The sequence below is a fragment of the Gambusia affinis genome, linkage group LG10, assembly GCF_019740435.1.
Source record: "Gambusia affinis linkage group LG10, SWU_Gaff_1.0, whole genome shotgun sequence".
NCBI classification, from domain to species: Eukaryota; Metazoa; Chordata; class Actinopteri; order Cyprinodontiformes; family Poeciliidae; genus Gambusia; species Gambusia affinis.
In genome coordinates this window covers 14,943,623-14,957,271 of record NC_057877.1, presented here as the reverse complement: position 1 = coordinate 14,957,271, position 13,649 = coordinate 14,943,623, and the positions used below count along the sequence as shown (strand labels likewise).

Genomic DNA, 13,649 nt, shown 5'->3' with positions numbered 1-13,649 from the left:
GTCTTCATGTATGGCAGGATATTTTATCATAAAATCAACGTCACCACATTTTATTTTCAGATTTCTGACACCGCTATGATGATTAGACATATTAATCATTTTAAAAAATCTCTAAACATATTTTGAACTAAAAATATCTATATAAAATATCGCTAATTACCTTCTAACTAGTATAAATTACGTCATACAACCATTAAGTTGTATGGTAGCTTTAAATTCAAGATTTAAAGCTATTCATGATTTCTGAAACATATATTTCAGATATCAACACATATATGATGACTAGTCAAAAAGTAAAATATCTCACTTTTTGTTATGAAAAGTCGCAATTCTTATTATGATCATTCTAATTATGAAATATGACTTGAATGACGCGCAAGATATTTCAAATGTACTTTTGGATTGGAAAATTTATATATTTGACTAGTGCAAATTAAATTGCAGATGTCTTGAAAGCAAATAATGATTAGGCAAAACTAACAAAGAGATATAGAGAACTGTAATTTTGAGAAGTCAAAATTCATTTAAGATATTCCCAAATAAATTAGAGAGCTTGAATATATATATATATATATATATATATATATATATATATATATATATATATATATATATATATATATATATATATATATATATATATATATATATATATAAATCTACGGTTTCTCTATTTCAGATGTCTTGCATTAACTGATTACTGATATCTTGAAAACTTATTCTGTGAGTTTTTATGAGATTAACACATGAATATGGAGATGTTATCAACAACTTGTTCATAAAATATAAGGATGTGTCAACATAAATTCCTATTGCATGAAATTTATATTAAGACAAATAAGCAAGACTAAAACTTATCACATATTTCTTTTAACTTGAATCAATTTTTCCCTTCAACTGCAGGTCAGTGAACACAATTTTTCATATCTCCAGCTGAATATGCTCAACTCTCCTCCTCCATGTGTGGTGCATTGATTTATCTGAAACTTTTGACCCATTTCCTCTGGACCTATGTAGCTACAGCCTGCAGCTACATCTCAGTTTATATCTAGTGGTAACATCTACACTTCCTCTTGAAGTAATAACTGAAAAGACGCCCCAGGCTGTGCAACAGCCGTTAAAGAAAGCATAACACAGGAGAAGCATGTGCAGGACTTCTTTAACAAAACCCTGGTGAGCTGATGTGTACTCAGCACAGCTACAACCTTCTAATCCACGACCAACACCTCTCAAAAAATAAACCTGACAGTACTCTCAAGTCATATTAAATAATTTAGGTTGTGAAGTGCGCCAGTCCCTCTCGCAGAGAAACAGCCCTACAACATGATGCTTCACAGTTAGGTTTTCCTCTCTTTTTCCTAAATCTAATAATGGTCATTATAACAGTATCTTTATTTTTCATCACATTTAAGCTTAGTTTGATTTGGAGTCTCTGAGTGCCCCATCTATGTCCGTCCAGGTCTCGTTTCATTGCGGATGACGACACTTTCGCTTTGTTCTGGGGCTGATGCACATTTCTCCTACGGTGGCCGACAGGTGCAAATGCGCAGCAAAAGAGAAAACATGCAAACAAAAAAAAAGACACGCGCACAAATTAAATGCGGCAAACAAAAAGCAAATAAAATGCAGCAAACAAAAAGAGAGACGCAAACAAAAAAGAAGACACCCCCGAATGAAATGCAGCAAACAAAAAGTGCGTATCTCTTTTTGTTTGCTGCATTTCATTCGGGGGTGTCTTCTTTTTTGTTTGCTGCATTTTATTTGCCGCATTTAATTTGTGCGCGTGTCTTTTTTTTTGTTTGCATGTTTTCTCTTTTGCTGCGCATTTGCACCTGTCGGCCACCGTACTTTCACATCAAAACACATTCATCTCTGGAAAACAGAACCAGTTTCCTTCATTAACAATATTGGATAAATTCCTACGTTGTTTATTCTTAACGTGGTGGCATCATCTACTTTTTTAGCCACAAAGTGCCATTAAGTAACAATCAACTATGTTACATGTATAAAACAAAGAGTTATAAGCAATTTGACGCCTTGAAATTGGCCTCCGTCTCTTTAAGAAGCTCCTACCGTTTCCGGCACCCCGCCTTCATAATGTCGCCACCTTGCTTCTCATTATGCGTTTACAACGTTGCTCTTAGAAGTAGAGAAAAGTTAGTGAGAGCAAGCGTTTAGGCACCCCCTAGTGGCTGACACGGGAGATTCAAGGATTTCTGGAAAATGCACAAAAGAATCAAAGGAAGGCTGCAGATATGTTTTTGAGGGAATTATATTATAACATAATGTAAAGCTCAAAACTTCATTCAAGACATAAAAATATTGATAATCCTGACTAACCTATAGTCAGGATTATTTAATGAGAGATTATCTCTTTTTTTTTATACAGTGTATGTAAACATCTGGTTTAGGTGTGTGTCAGTGTGTATTGGTTTACCACATTCAATAATGTATCGGAGTCAAGCACACAGAAGTATGACGCCCTGTATTTTTATGTTAACACTAATAACCATTACAGCTCTTGACATTCAGTCCCAAACACACCCTCAGTTACACATCAGAACAAGCTTCCTCATAAACCAGACAGACTAACAAACATCATTCAGCAGTCAGAGAAAGAAATTAGTATTTAATTCAATCTGCGCTCGTCGTCGGGACTGTCCACATCCGAGTGAAGGGTGTGACTCTGCGAGACTTCGGGGAAGTCGTGGCACGGCGTTGTGGTCAGGCTTGTGTTCTCCTCTTTCTTTCTTTTCCATTGGAGAAAGTGGCTTGTGCTGCTCCCATTTCCCTTTGCAAACTGAAAGCAGTGAGTTCCTCTCTGGTGTTCTTTCGTGTGATGGGTAAAAGCATGATTAGGTCCTTTCTCTGAACACGTTTTGTTCCACTTCAAGACGTTACACACGAAATACTGCGGCAAAAATCCCCTCTTTATTCTGGACACCCCACGCTCCTCCTGTTAGCACTGGTCAGGAATTATGGGGTGAGAAATGGGTTATCATTATCAAGGCACTAGCTAGCAATTCTCAGCATTAGGAAAGAATGGAAAAGCATGACTAGAACCTGCAATGTTTTCTTTTACAAGCCAAAATAAAAAAAAAATAAACAAAAAAAACATGAGGCTACAGAAGATGCAGCCTATAGTCAAACTGTGCTCTCCAACAGTAACCACAGTATATTAAAAATGATAGAAAAGGTGCTTGGCAACAATTTGTCCAGTTATTTCTACTGATGAACAACACAATACAAGACTTTTGACACATTTGTAGCGCCATACTGAGTTTTTGCTGTTCAAAGTCACTTCAATCTACAGCAAATTCACACTCTGTTACATTCTTCTCCTCCTTAGGTCAGACATCGTCATCCATGTAGGGTATGTCTGGGTCAGAAAAGCGTCTGTGACTCTTGGGGGCTCGAACATCTTTTTGCTGGAGCATAGCCGTGGCGATAGAGGAAAAAGAGGACGAAGAAGAGGGAGGACAGGAGGAGAAGTGCAGCAGGATGCCACTCTCTGGGTTGTCGAGGTACAACGACTGGGTGCTGCTGTCTTTGCGGCGGCCGGGATGCTCCCGTTTCCAGGGGTACGAAATCTCTCGATTTCCAGGAAGAGGGAAAGTCTGAGAAGAACCGGTGGCCATCTGCTGGGGCAGGACACCTGGGGGCAGCTTGACGGTGTCTGGGATGACGGGGTTGCGGCGCTGCAGGGGCCGCCTGGTGGAAGCCGTGGAGGTTTCGGATGCCGTGGAGGCGCAGCTGGACAGAGAGGAGGTGGAGCTGGCGGGGGTGAGGTTTCCCAGAAGGGGTGAGGTTTCCCTAAACCCAACAGAGGGTTTAGTCCGCTGGACGAGATCTGGAGGCTTAAGAGGTCTGACTGGCCTGTGTCTTCTCAGCTGGACGCCACTGTGCCCTGGAAGAGAAGGGAAGACGAGAAAGTGATGCAAGAGTAAGAAGAAAAATGTGATTTTTATTTTTTTTTTATTTTTTTTTAGAGATTTCCCAAAACAGAGTCAGGAAGGTGAAGAAAAATGGAAGATCATGCAACCATGTTATTTAAAATGAAATAGAGTCATGTGAAAAATATGGTGACAGCCTGAAGAGGTTTACCATATTTGGACATGTGCACATTTAATATATATTAACGTTAACATTACTATAACAGCAATATGCAATAAACCTTGAAGATCTTACATTTTTTTTGAGAAATCTAAATTAATATATGAAAAAAAAGTGTATTTTTGGTTAGAAATACATTTAGATTTTGACGCATTTATTTCCTAATAATATAGCAAAATAAATTAAAAACAAATGATAAGAACCATCATTTTGAAGAAGGTCTCCACTGTTTAAATCTCTTATATTTCTTGCTTTGCTCTGGACTGAAGAAGAGCAATTAAACACCATAAGAGCATCCAGAACTGACTGCCGCATGCAGAAAGATGACCAACATCTGTCGAGTTAAATGAAGTTACATGTGGGGAACATTCAAAACAACAGCAAACAAGTTCAAGGCTGGACATCCAAGCCAGTCTTGAAAGATGCTAAAAAAAAAAAAAAAAAAATCTCCAAAGAAATAAAATGTCATCACAGGACCTACAGCAGACTATCACTACTGACATTTACCAAAGAGAACAAAGAAAAATACCAGATCTGCTGGGATAACATTCTCTGGACAGAAGAATCAAAGTGAATAGATTAAAACATGCATCATTTTTTAGATTTTACCCTTTAATTAAATCACTTCCTTTTCCAGAGATGACAACCAAAGAGATTAGACATCACCATGGGAACCCTTCTTAGCAAACAATCAGAATTACTAACAGGTGTCCTCAATTTTTTTTTTTTTTACATGACTGTATGTTAATTTCCATGCATTTTAAGCTGATTTGCTGCCAAATGTGGTCATGAAGTTTGAGCATGCATCTGTGCCACACTTGAATTTACATGCACACAAACACACAAACACGGTTGCTGTTCCTCCAACCTGCTTTGTTTACAGAGCAGACATCAGCGCCCCATCACCATCACTGGTCCAGACCTGCACCACAAAAGACAGGAAGGGCCCAACCCAGCGGCCCCGGGGTCCAGTCAGAAACCCACAGGTGTGTGTGATGAACAGGCAGAAAGAGGGAAACACCGGACTGTACCTTACTACTGACCTTCTGGCTCGCAGCAGTGTGCGGACGAGCGCTGCTGCTGTTCGTCCAGAAGACTCTCGGAGCTCAGAGATGCTTCAGAGTCCAGGTTCTCCTGGTCCGAACCGGGCTGCTCCATCTCTGGCAGCCGGAAAGCCAGTTCCTCTCTTGAGAGTAAACGAAGAAGTTAAAGAAAAAACCCCAAACAAATCAACGTGAAGAAAAAGGTAAGGGAGGGTTTCTTACTTCTCTTGTTTGATGGACTTGATGCGTTCCACCAGGTTGTTCTCCGTCTCAGTGTCCGAGTCCAGCGGCTCGTTCTCGGGGACCACGGTGAGGTCAGAACTGACCTTCTCACGGATCTGCGCAACACACAGCACCAAACACTGATGATGACCCACCAACTCCATCCATATTGTTGAACCGCAGTCACTACAGAGATGTTTAAGTACAAGTTAAAACCGAAAAACACAGTGGATTCAAACCTTAATGGGAAACCGAGTCAAAATGGTTAGTCAGGGCAGGAGAAGAGCAGAGTGGATGTGGCCTGCGACCTTCATGCATTTACATTTAATAACACTTTGTGAGCAATCGTGTAAAAAATAATATCCAGTGCCAAAAGTGTTGATATCCCTTGAAGTTGTTCCCATTATTCCAGGTCACAACCGCAAACTTTGACCGTATTTTATTGGGATTTTATGTAATAAACAAACGCAAGGTAGTATGTGTTTTTTTTTTTTTTTTAATGGAAGAGAAACATTTTAATTCCCAAAGCTGTAAAGATATAAACCTAAAAAAGCACACCGGTGCTAGAAGTCAGTGCAATATAAGGTGATCTCTTACTGGAGTAGGAGCATACTCACACCTTAAGCTCTTTTAGACTGCAGAGAGAGTCTGTAAATATCAGACTCAAAGATTTCTGCAACAGATTATTTGTCAAATTTAGGTTTAGACTTTGATTGGGCCATTTTAATACACACACACACACAAAAAATCATATTATTGTTCGCCTGGAAGGCAATACTCCATCCAAATATCAAATCTTCTCTAGTCTCTTTTTGTTTTCTTCTTGGCAGTCGGTTGCACTTGATTTCATTTAGTCGTATCAGGACATAAAATCGACATGAAGTCTGTGGCTAGAATGTAACAACTAGGAAAAAAAAAACGTTTAAGGAATATCAACACGAGGCAGCAGGTTTAGTTCCAGTTAAATAATATGACTTTCAGACTTTCAGAGCTCTGTGGTGTTTTTAAATATTGAATTAATACCATAAAGCCCTGAAGGTCACTATATTGTTAGATCACCTTCTGATAAAAGAGAGACCACAACCCAGAATCCCTTCGTATTCTTGGAACAACAAACGATTCACATCACAAGCAGAACAAATACTGAACCAACAGTGACATGCAGACTACTCCCAGTTAGTACAAACAAACTGTATTAATACAAGATAACAAGAGAAACCAACAAAAGAAAAATACTCAGCACCCGGATCTAACATGCCATGCACAGGCGCTTGGACATGGGAAACTACTGCACACTACATCTACAGGATCTACTACACCTGAGGTCTGGATGATACATACCACCCCTCCTTTGTAATGAGCTGTCAACCTGAGAGATAAAGGGCAGCTGGTCTAAAGAGAGACAAGGAACATTAACCGTGTTACCAATGTAAACCCGAGAGACCATGCAATGGGATAAAGTAATGGATGTTTATGATGTATGCTGTGTGAGGAAATTATGAATATGGTTAATGATCAGTAAGTACATGAAAATAAATCCATAATCCCCAACATGGGTGAAACTACAGAATTTATTTCTAATGGGAAGAACAGATTTGTCCCCGACTGAAGTTTAGGGTGTTTCCACACCTGATAGTTCAAAAAATGCAACATTTGTGACATCTTCAGATGGAGTGGTTCACTTTCACACTGCACCGGGTCAAAGAAACCTTCGAGGAACCTGCTCATCTCCTCGCCTGTGGTGGCGCTGCATCAAGACACGAGCGCAACATCTTTCTTCGTGGCATGTAAACAAAAATGGAGTGGAATGAAATTTTAGCTGCTGAAGGATTTTATTTTGCCTTTGGTAAAAGACAATGACCCATTTCGCCAGTTAGTGCTGGACCCGCCCCCTCTGTTTTGGTTGTATTTACGCTTTAGTTTCAAATGAACCGAGAGCTAGGTTTGTAGGCGGAGCAGAGTTTTCCTTTTTTTGGGTTTGCATCAGGGTTTGATTGCACATTCACACCTCCCCAAACAAACTGGACTTGCTAGATGAGCTGATAAGAGTTTGATTAAAGTGGACTAAACAAGGATGGTGTGAATGCACCTTAAGAGGTTACCTTATTTACAACCAAAGGTAGATTTGGTTTGCACTGTTACAAAGCACACACATAGTGTAAAAAGCAAGAGCACATCAGATAACCATTCACATGTAATCGTGCTCAAAGCTCCACAGGTCAGATTCAAAACAAAGTTTGAAAACCCGGAACAGGAGAGTATAAATGTAAAAATTTAACTATTATATATAGTGTGTTTCAGTAAGAATTTTCTCATTATATAAAATCTGGTAAGAAAACACTAAGAGCATGTATGTCAGTAGGAACAAATCTGTTTTTAAAGCTTCTCGTCCTTCAATGAGGAACTAAAAACCTCTGACGGGAGGGAAGAAGCTGAAACTCCCTTTAAAAGGGTTGAAAAATATCTTTTAAAACAGAAGAGGCTCTCAGCTGTACCTGGCTGGGGTACAGGGATGTAACCGTTTAGAGGACAGCTTGACAATCTGCTGAAGGGACCTCTTTTCTTTCAGTGCTGCTAGACCAAACCATGAGATAACAAGGAATAAGATCCGTAAAACATTGATCATTATGGTCAATATTGAATTGATGGAGTTTCCTTAGACAAAAGAGGCGCTAATCAGCCTTTTTAGACACTTTGTGAAGTTTGTTGGGTCTGTTTGACACAGCGCAGTGTGAAAGTGAACGGCAGCAGCTGAAAATGTAACAAATGTTTCAGTTTCGGTCTCCAGTCAAATCGGACTAACAGGTGTGAAAACACTTCAGGTTTCATTTGGACACAGATTGGGTAACAACTAAAGGAGTACAGAAAATAAAGGGTAAAGCCTTGATAGAAATATCTTGGTGTCGTCTTGGATTTTGTTAAAGGTTTGACAAAATGTTACGCAGAGCTAAAAGAAAAAAAAAAAAAAGGCAATTTGCTGCAGATATTTTCATGCCAATGAAGAGCAGAAACTTCAAACATCAAACCACAGAGGATGATGTAAAATCAGACCTAAACCTGAACACCTGACAGGACTTCACTTCCTAAGACGACAGGTATTGACTGGCACTGGCTTTATCGGATTTTGCTTGCATGTACTGCTAGGTCTTTACGAATGTATGCTTTTATAACAAACTCTCCATAAGAGTTTATTATTTTATTATTCTAAAATTAAAAGCCCATCTAGGTACAAGCAATGCATATAAACTTTGACCAAATATTGCAGAGTTTGGCACTTGTTGAGCTCTGCGTATGCTACGTAAGCTAATAAATGTGGTGACACGATGCTGGATTCACGTGACAGAAGATGTGGGACTGACGCCTGTCAAAGTCCATTTGAGCTGATCTAAACATCAGACCACAGTAAACGGCTCAGAGGTATTTGAACCCACTCACTGTGTTCTTTCTCTTGAGTTTCAACTGTTTGACGGCCAGAGCCTCAGCGAACTCCAGCTGTTCGATCTCCTCCATCTTCTCATTGTAGCGCCTGATTTGCTCGATGATCAGCATCTCCACACACCTGCAGGCGAACGAGCCACACTGGGTGAGCTCAGATCAAATATTAAAAACAACAAGTAGATTTTGAAGGTTTTTGCTTTGCGGGCCAGACTCACGTCGTGGTCTTTGCAACGTCCTTCATGCTGAGCAGTGGGTCAGCCGTGTTGGGGCAACGCAGGATACACGGAGCAAACACTATAGCCAGCGAGTTGGGGGACATGCGGTTGTGCTCCTCTTCCTTAGAGACCCTGCAGGAACACAATCAAATAAATGTACCTCATTTTCTGCCAGTTCAGCTTCTTTTACTGCAGTTTTTAGATGTGTGGAAGTACAGCAGGTGGAGAATGTTTACTTGACAAGGTGGAAGATGAGCCGCTCTAATGTGTTGAAGTTTGCAGTGGGAAGTTCCTCCAGGACTTTGTAAATGGCTTGAAGCTGCTCCTGCTTCTCTGGCAGCTCTAAAAGAGAAAGAAAACAGATAGGACTTTAGTTCAAAAGGCCAGTTTATGAAGACAGAGCAGCTAACAAATATCCAACCTTTGTATTATAATTGCTAAATAGCTGATCACAGAATAATTTCGTCTTGAATCTAACTGAACACCAATTAATAAGATCACAAAAGAATGAGGAAAGTTTGCCTTCAGGAAACAGAGAAAACTTTTGGTTCACTTAAATATTTTCCATAGTTTCTGATACTTTGTGTGACAGATGGACATTTTTGTGTAGTAGAAGAAAAATTAAAAATTTTTTAGTCAAAAATTCTGAAATGTGTGACATGAAAAATGAAGAGACCACTGCACTGAACCTCACTGAAAACCTCCTGGTGATTCCACCAAATATTGATTTCTGAACTCTTGCTTAGTTAAAACATTAGCATTGTTGCTTCTAAATGAATATGAAGTTTTGGATATTTTGACCATTTCTCATTTTCTGCAAGTAAATAGTAAATTTTTGCTTGGAATTTCGGAGTCAGTAGTTCATAGAATAAAAGAATAATGTTCATTTTGCTCAAACATATACCTAAAAAACATAAAATCAGAGAAACTGATCATTTTAAGTCGTCTCTTAATTTTTTCCAAAAATGTACATTTCTATTGATCCCCTTTGACTCAGACGTTCCTAAATAAAATCCAAGGAAACCAATTGTCTTCTGAGGTCACCTACACAGCAAACAGTCACCTTGTGTGTAATTTAATTTCATTTAGGGGTTGAATAAAAATACCCATTTATTATCTACTTTTACACTTTGAAGATATTGAGGATTTTTCTTCCACCTCAGAATCATGCTATCATTTTGACTTAGTCCGTAGCATAAAGTTCAAATGAAATATGTCGAGGTTTTTGATTGTAATGTGTGAAAAATGTGAACAGGTTCCCTTTTTCCAAAACTCTGCAATTTCCTGTAGTGGAAGAAGTCCCGTCAGGCCTCCACTCACCCACAGCATGCAGGAAGTCGTTGTAATGTGCGAAGGTCATGAGTGGGTCTGGCAGCTCCCTTAACCACTGCTTTACCAGGCCTGTCACCGTGTGGATGGGATAGTCCTCAAGAATGTCCACATAAGTATCTAAACACACCAGAACCAGAACAGAAAAACAAAAGTGAAGACTTGACATCTCTGTTGCACATCTGATGGAAGCCAGCTAGGTGAAAAGGGGTCTGACCCATTTCTAGCCGCTGGTGCAGCTCCCTCATCCGGTTGGCAGCGCCTGATTTGCGGTAGATGCCCTCGGTGTAGAGGCCGTGCATCTCCACATGCTCCAGCATCATCTCCAGCACCGTTGGCACCGGGTTCTTATCGCTCACCAGGTGACAAACTCGCACCCCGAAGTTACATCCCGTCACCTCTTCATCATTCTGAGGATCCACAGCAGCAGTCAGTAACACAACGGCACAAATTTAATGCTTGATTTGAAAACACTAATAGAGTTTCGAAGGGACAGACAGAAGCACAAGGGTTGTATTTAAGCTTGTCCTATAAATCAAATTGAACTAAATTACCCCTCATAATCATTGTAATGTGTAAAAAACCCCACAACATATAATTTTCCTATGGAAATCTCTAAGCAGAAACATAAAAGAAAAAGGAGTAATAGCTTAAAGTGTTTTTTGAAGCCCCATAATGAACTACACATTCCTAACTCCATGCTTGAAACATTCAATAACTTAATTCAGACAACAGAAAAAAAGCCTCTGTTTTTCTCTTTTTCTTTTCCGCTTGTTTTTAATCTGTTACAAATCATATTTGTATTTGTGTAATACGAACAATCTTTGTGCCCCAGCAGGCAGTAAAGCTAATTTTGCGCTAAACAGCGACAGTGAATCGGATCATGGCATACCTTTTTGGCACAGAAGCTGGAGCAGTTGATGGCTATCTTACTAAGGCACTTCTTGTGGCACACCATTTTACAATCTGTCAGAAAAGTCAAAACAAAGTCCTCAGATAAGGAATAAAGAGGAAACATGGCCGTCTTTATTGGGGCTTCTACTCACTGCTGCACATGTAGGCTTTCTCCATCCCCCAGATGTAGGAGCTGCACTGGTCACACGACTGAACGATGCTGACCTGATAGTTGATGAAACCATGGTCCAGCAGGGACTCCATCTAACAAAAAAAAGAAGACTTTATATTGAACTAGAATAGAGTGGGTGGAAAAAGAAGGAGAATACAAACTGAAGGCTTACAATTTTATCTTTTTTCCTCCTTTTCTTTCTGGCTTTGGTCGGCTGGAAGACAGAAGGCTGTGAGAACATGGTTCTGTTTTCATATTCAGACCCCTCTATCATCCTGAATCTGAGTTTCACCTTGACGGGCTCGGCTTCCTCCTTCTTCACCTCTCCTCTGATGAAACCGTCCAGGACCGACTGGAACAGGTTGACCACTAACTGAACATCTTCCTGCTGCTTGTCTGTGGCCAGGTGGATCACTTTATTCTTGAAGCCCGTCATCAGCGCTTTGTAGCCAATGGTAGGATTCTGTAAAAGTTTAGATGAAGTTTAATTAGTGTTGTAACACTAATTAGCGTGTTTCATAAAGCGTGTTTCAAGTCTACTTACCGAGAGAGAATACATAGATTTGATCTGCTCCCTAAACTGCATGGTGGCGGTGACAAAGATGGACTCTATAGGCGACAGCGACTTGCCTCTTGAGCGGAAATCATTCACCTAACACAGCAGCAAAATCAAGTTACGTCTTGTTTTATAAATCTGATTAAACAAATCCAACGAAGAGTCGACACTTCGCTGCTTTTCGCTCACCTGGTTGCCCAGAAACTCGTCGAGGTTCCGCAGCTCGTTGCTGTTGGCGATGACTCGGTCTAGTGAGGCGTCCCAATGCTCTGAAACTCGGGTGGCGCGGCTGATCTTAATTGTAGGGTTTCGGCCTATACCTTTACCCGTCCGGTCACTGAGCGGCTGAGAAACGGGACGCACCGAGGGGCCAGAGGGAGGCGCTGTAGAGTGAAAATGTTTTACAGCAAAGATATATACGTTAATGCCTATTTTCCCAGCATCCAAATTGATTAAAATATAAAAGTTGATTCTATTTGTGTAGTGAGGGAAAGTGTGGTCTGAGAATATCAACACACTATATACAAGCTGTGTAATTACAAATCACTTCATTTTCCTCTGGCAAAACGGGCCAAAAGAGGTCGAACGGATATTAAAACGTCAAAAATTGTGAAATTGTAAAAAGTCAAAAATTGGTTTAGTTTCCAGTGCAAATTATTTTGTACAATTGAAATAAAACAAAGCAAACTTACAAATAGTACAGGTAGTTTCACTGACAGATTTATTTAACTTATAATTAATAATTGCATGCAAAATGTTAACACAAACTAAAAGATGAATCAACAAATACTGGAAAAACACTGAAATCTATTTCCAGACTATTATCAGATTTTGTATGAACTCTGCTGAGAAAACAGAAAACCTGTGTGCAAAAAATCCGAAAGAAACCCTAAAGAACTGAATGATTCTACCTTCCCCAAGCATCGACTTGTCGTTGAGACTCTGAGCAAACGTCAGCTCCCCGTTGTCTGGAGTATGCACCTCTTTGGATCTCTTCTTCAAAATCTTGCTGAAGAAACCGCCAGACCTGTTGGGCAGGAAAAAAAAAAATCAAAAGAAACCGTCACCTCCGAAATAAGAAAAACATGTTTCACTATCAAGATTATCTGGACAGAGAAAGTGGAGTTGATCGGAGTGAACTCAGAACCGTACAACTCAAAAACAAGATAAATGTATGTTTATTTTGTTCTTATGTCACAGTGAAACCCAGAAATGTTTCCACCTACTTGTCTGGTGTGGTCGCGTTAGAGGGAAGTGAGTCTGGTTGTCCACAACTGTCCTGGTGTCTCTTTCTAAAGGAACTGGACCTGGAGCCGTCCCCTTGACCGTCTTGTGGATGATTTGCCTGCAGAGTCACAAAACCAGTGAAGAATTTAAAAATAAATCATATAAATAAGGAAACACCAGCTGAGTTCATCATTCTTCCAAATTCTAATTGCTGCATTTTCCATTTTCAGTAAAAAAAAAAAAAACATGAGGGTGGTTTTACAGTATTCAACAAATCAGATTTTGTTGAATACTGTTTTGACCAAAACAGACAGGTCACCAGTCTGTCGCAGGGAAAGACAGGAAGCAGACAGGACAAACAACCATGCACACACACTCAGACCTAGGGAGAATTTAGAGAGCCCAATTAACCTGACAGTCATGTTTTTGGACTGTGGGAG

At 39.8% G+C, this 13,649-nt stretch overlaps 1 protein-coding gene across 8 annotated transcripts in view; it reads right to left on the bottom strand.

The window, feature by feature from the left end:
* Positions 1–2,470: 2,470 nt before the first annotated feature.
* LOC122838628 (unconventional myosin-IXb) overlaps positions 2,471–13,649 on the bottom strand; it is a 64,322-nt gene continuing 53,143 nt past the window's right edge. For 4 of the 8 annotated variants that reach the window (XM_044129389.1, XM_044129392.1, XM_044129391.1 and 1 more), the window contains 17 exons: positions 13,209–13,327; positions 12,894–13,009; positions 12,172–12,365; positions 11,971–12,078; positions 11,719–11,889; positions 11,599–11,640; positions 11,407–11,518; positions 11,253–11,326; positions 10,578–10,770; positions 10,352–10,480; positions 9,268–9,373; positions 9,032–9,163; positions 8,814–8,937; positions 6,720–6,770; positions 5,379–5,494; positions 5,157–5,299; positions 2,471–3,907 (listed from right to left, as the gene is read on the bottom strand). In XM_044129389.1, coding sequence (XP_043985324.1) covers positions 3,351–3,907; positions 5,157–5,299; positions 5,379–5,494; positions 6,720–6,770; positions 8,814–8,937; positions 9,032–9,163; positions 9,268–9,373; positions 10,352–10,480; positions 10,578–10,770; positions 11,253–11,326; positions 11,407–11,518; positions 11,599–11,640; positions 11,719–11,889; positions 11,971–12,078; positions 12,172–12,365; positions 12,894–13,009; positions 13,209–13,327 — 2,487 coding nt within the window. In that variant the 3' untranslated portion in view covers positions 2,471–3,350. Of the gene's footprint in view, positions 3,908–4,981; positions 5,036–5,144; positions 5,300–5,378; positions 5,495–6,719; positions 6,771–8,813; positions 8,938–9,031; positions 9,164–9,267; positions 9,374–10,351; positions 10,481–10,577; positions 10,771–11,252; positions 11,327–11,406; positions 11,519–11,598; positions 11,641–11,718; positions 11,890–11,970; positions 12,079–12,171; positions 12,366–12,893; positions 13,010–13,208; positions 13,328–13,649 lie in introns of all 8 variants that reach the window. The other 4 variants (XM_044129394.1, XR_006371930.1, XM_044129395.1 and 1 more) reach the window with 4 other exon arrangements.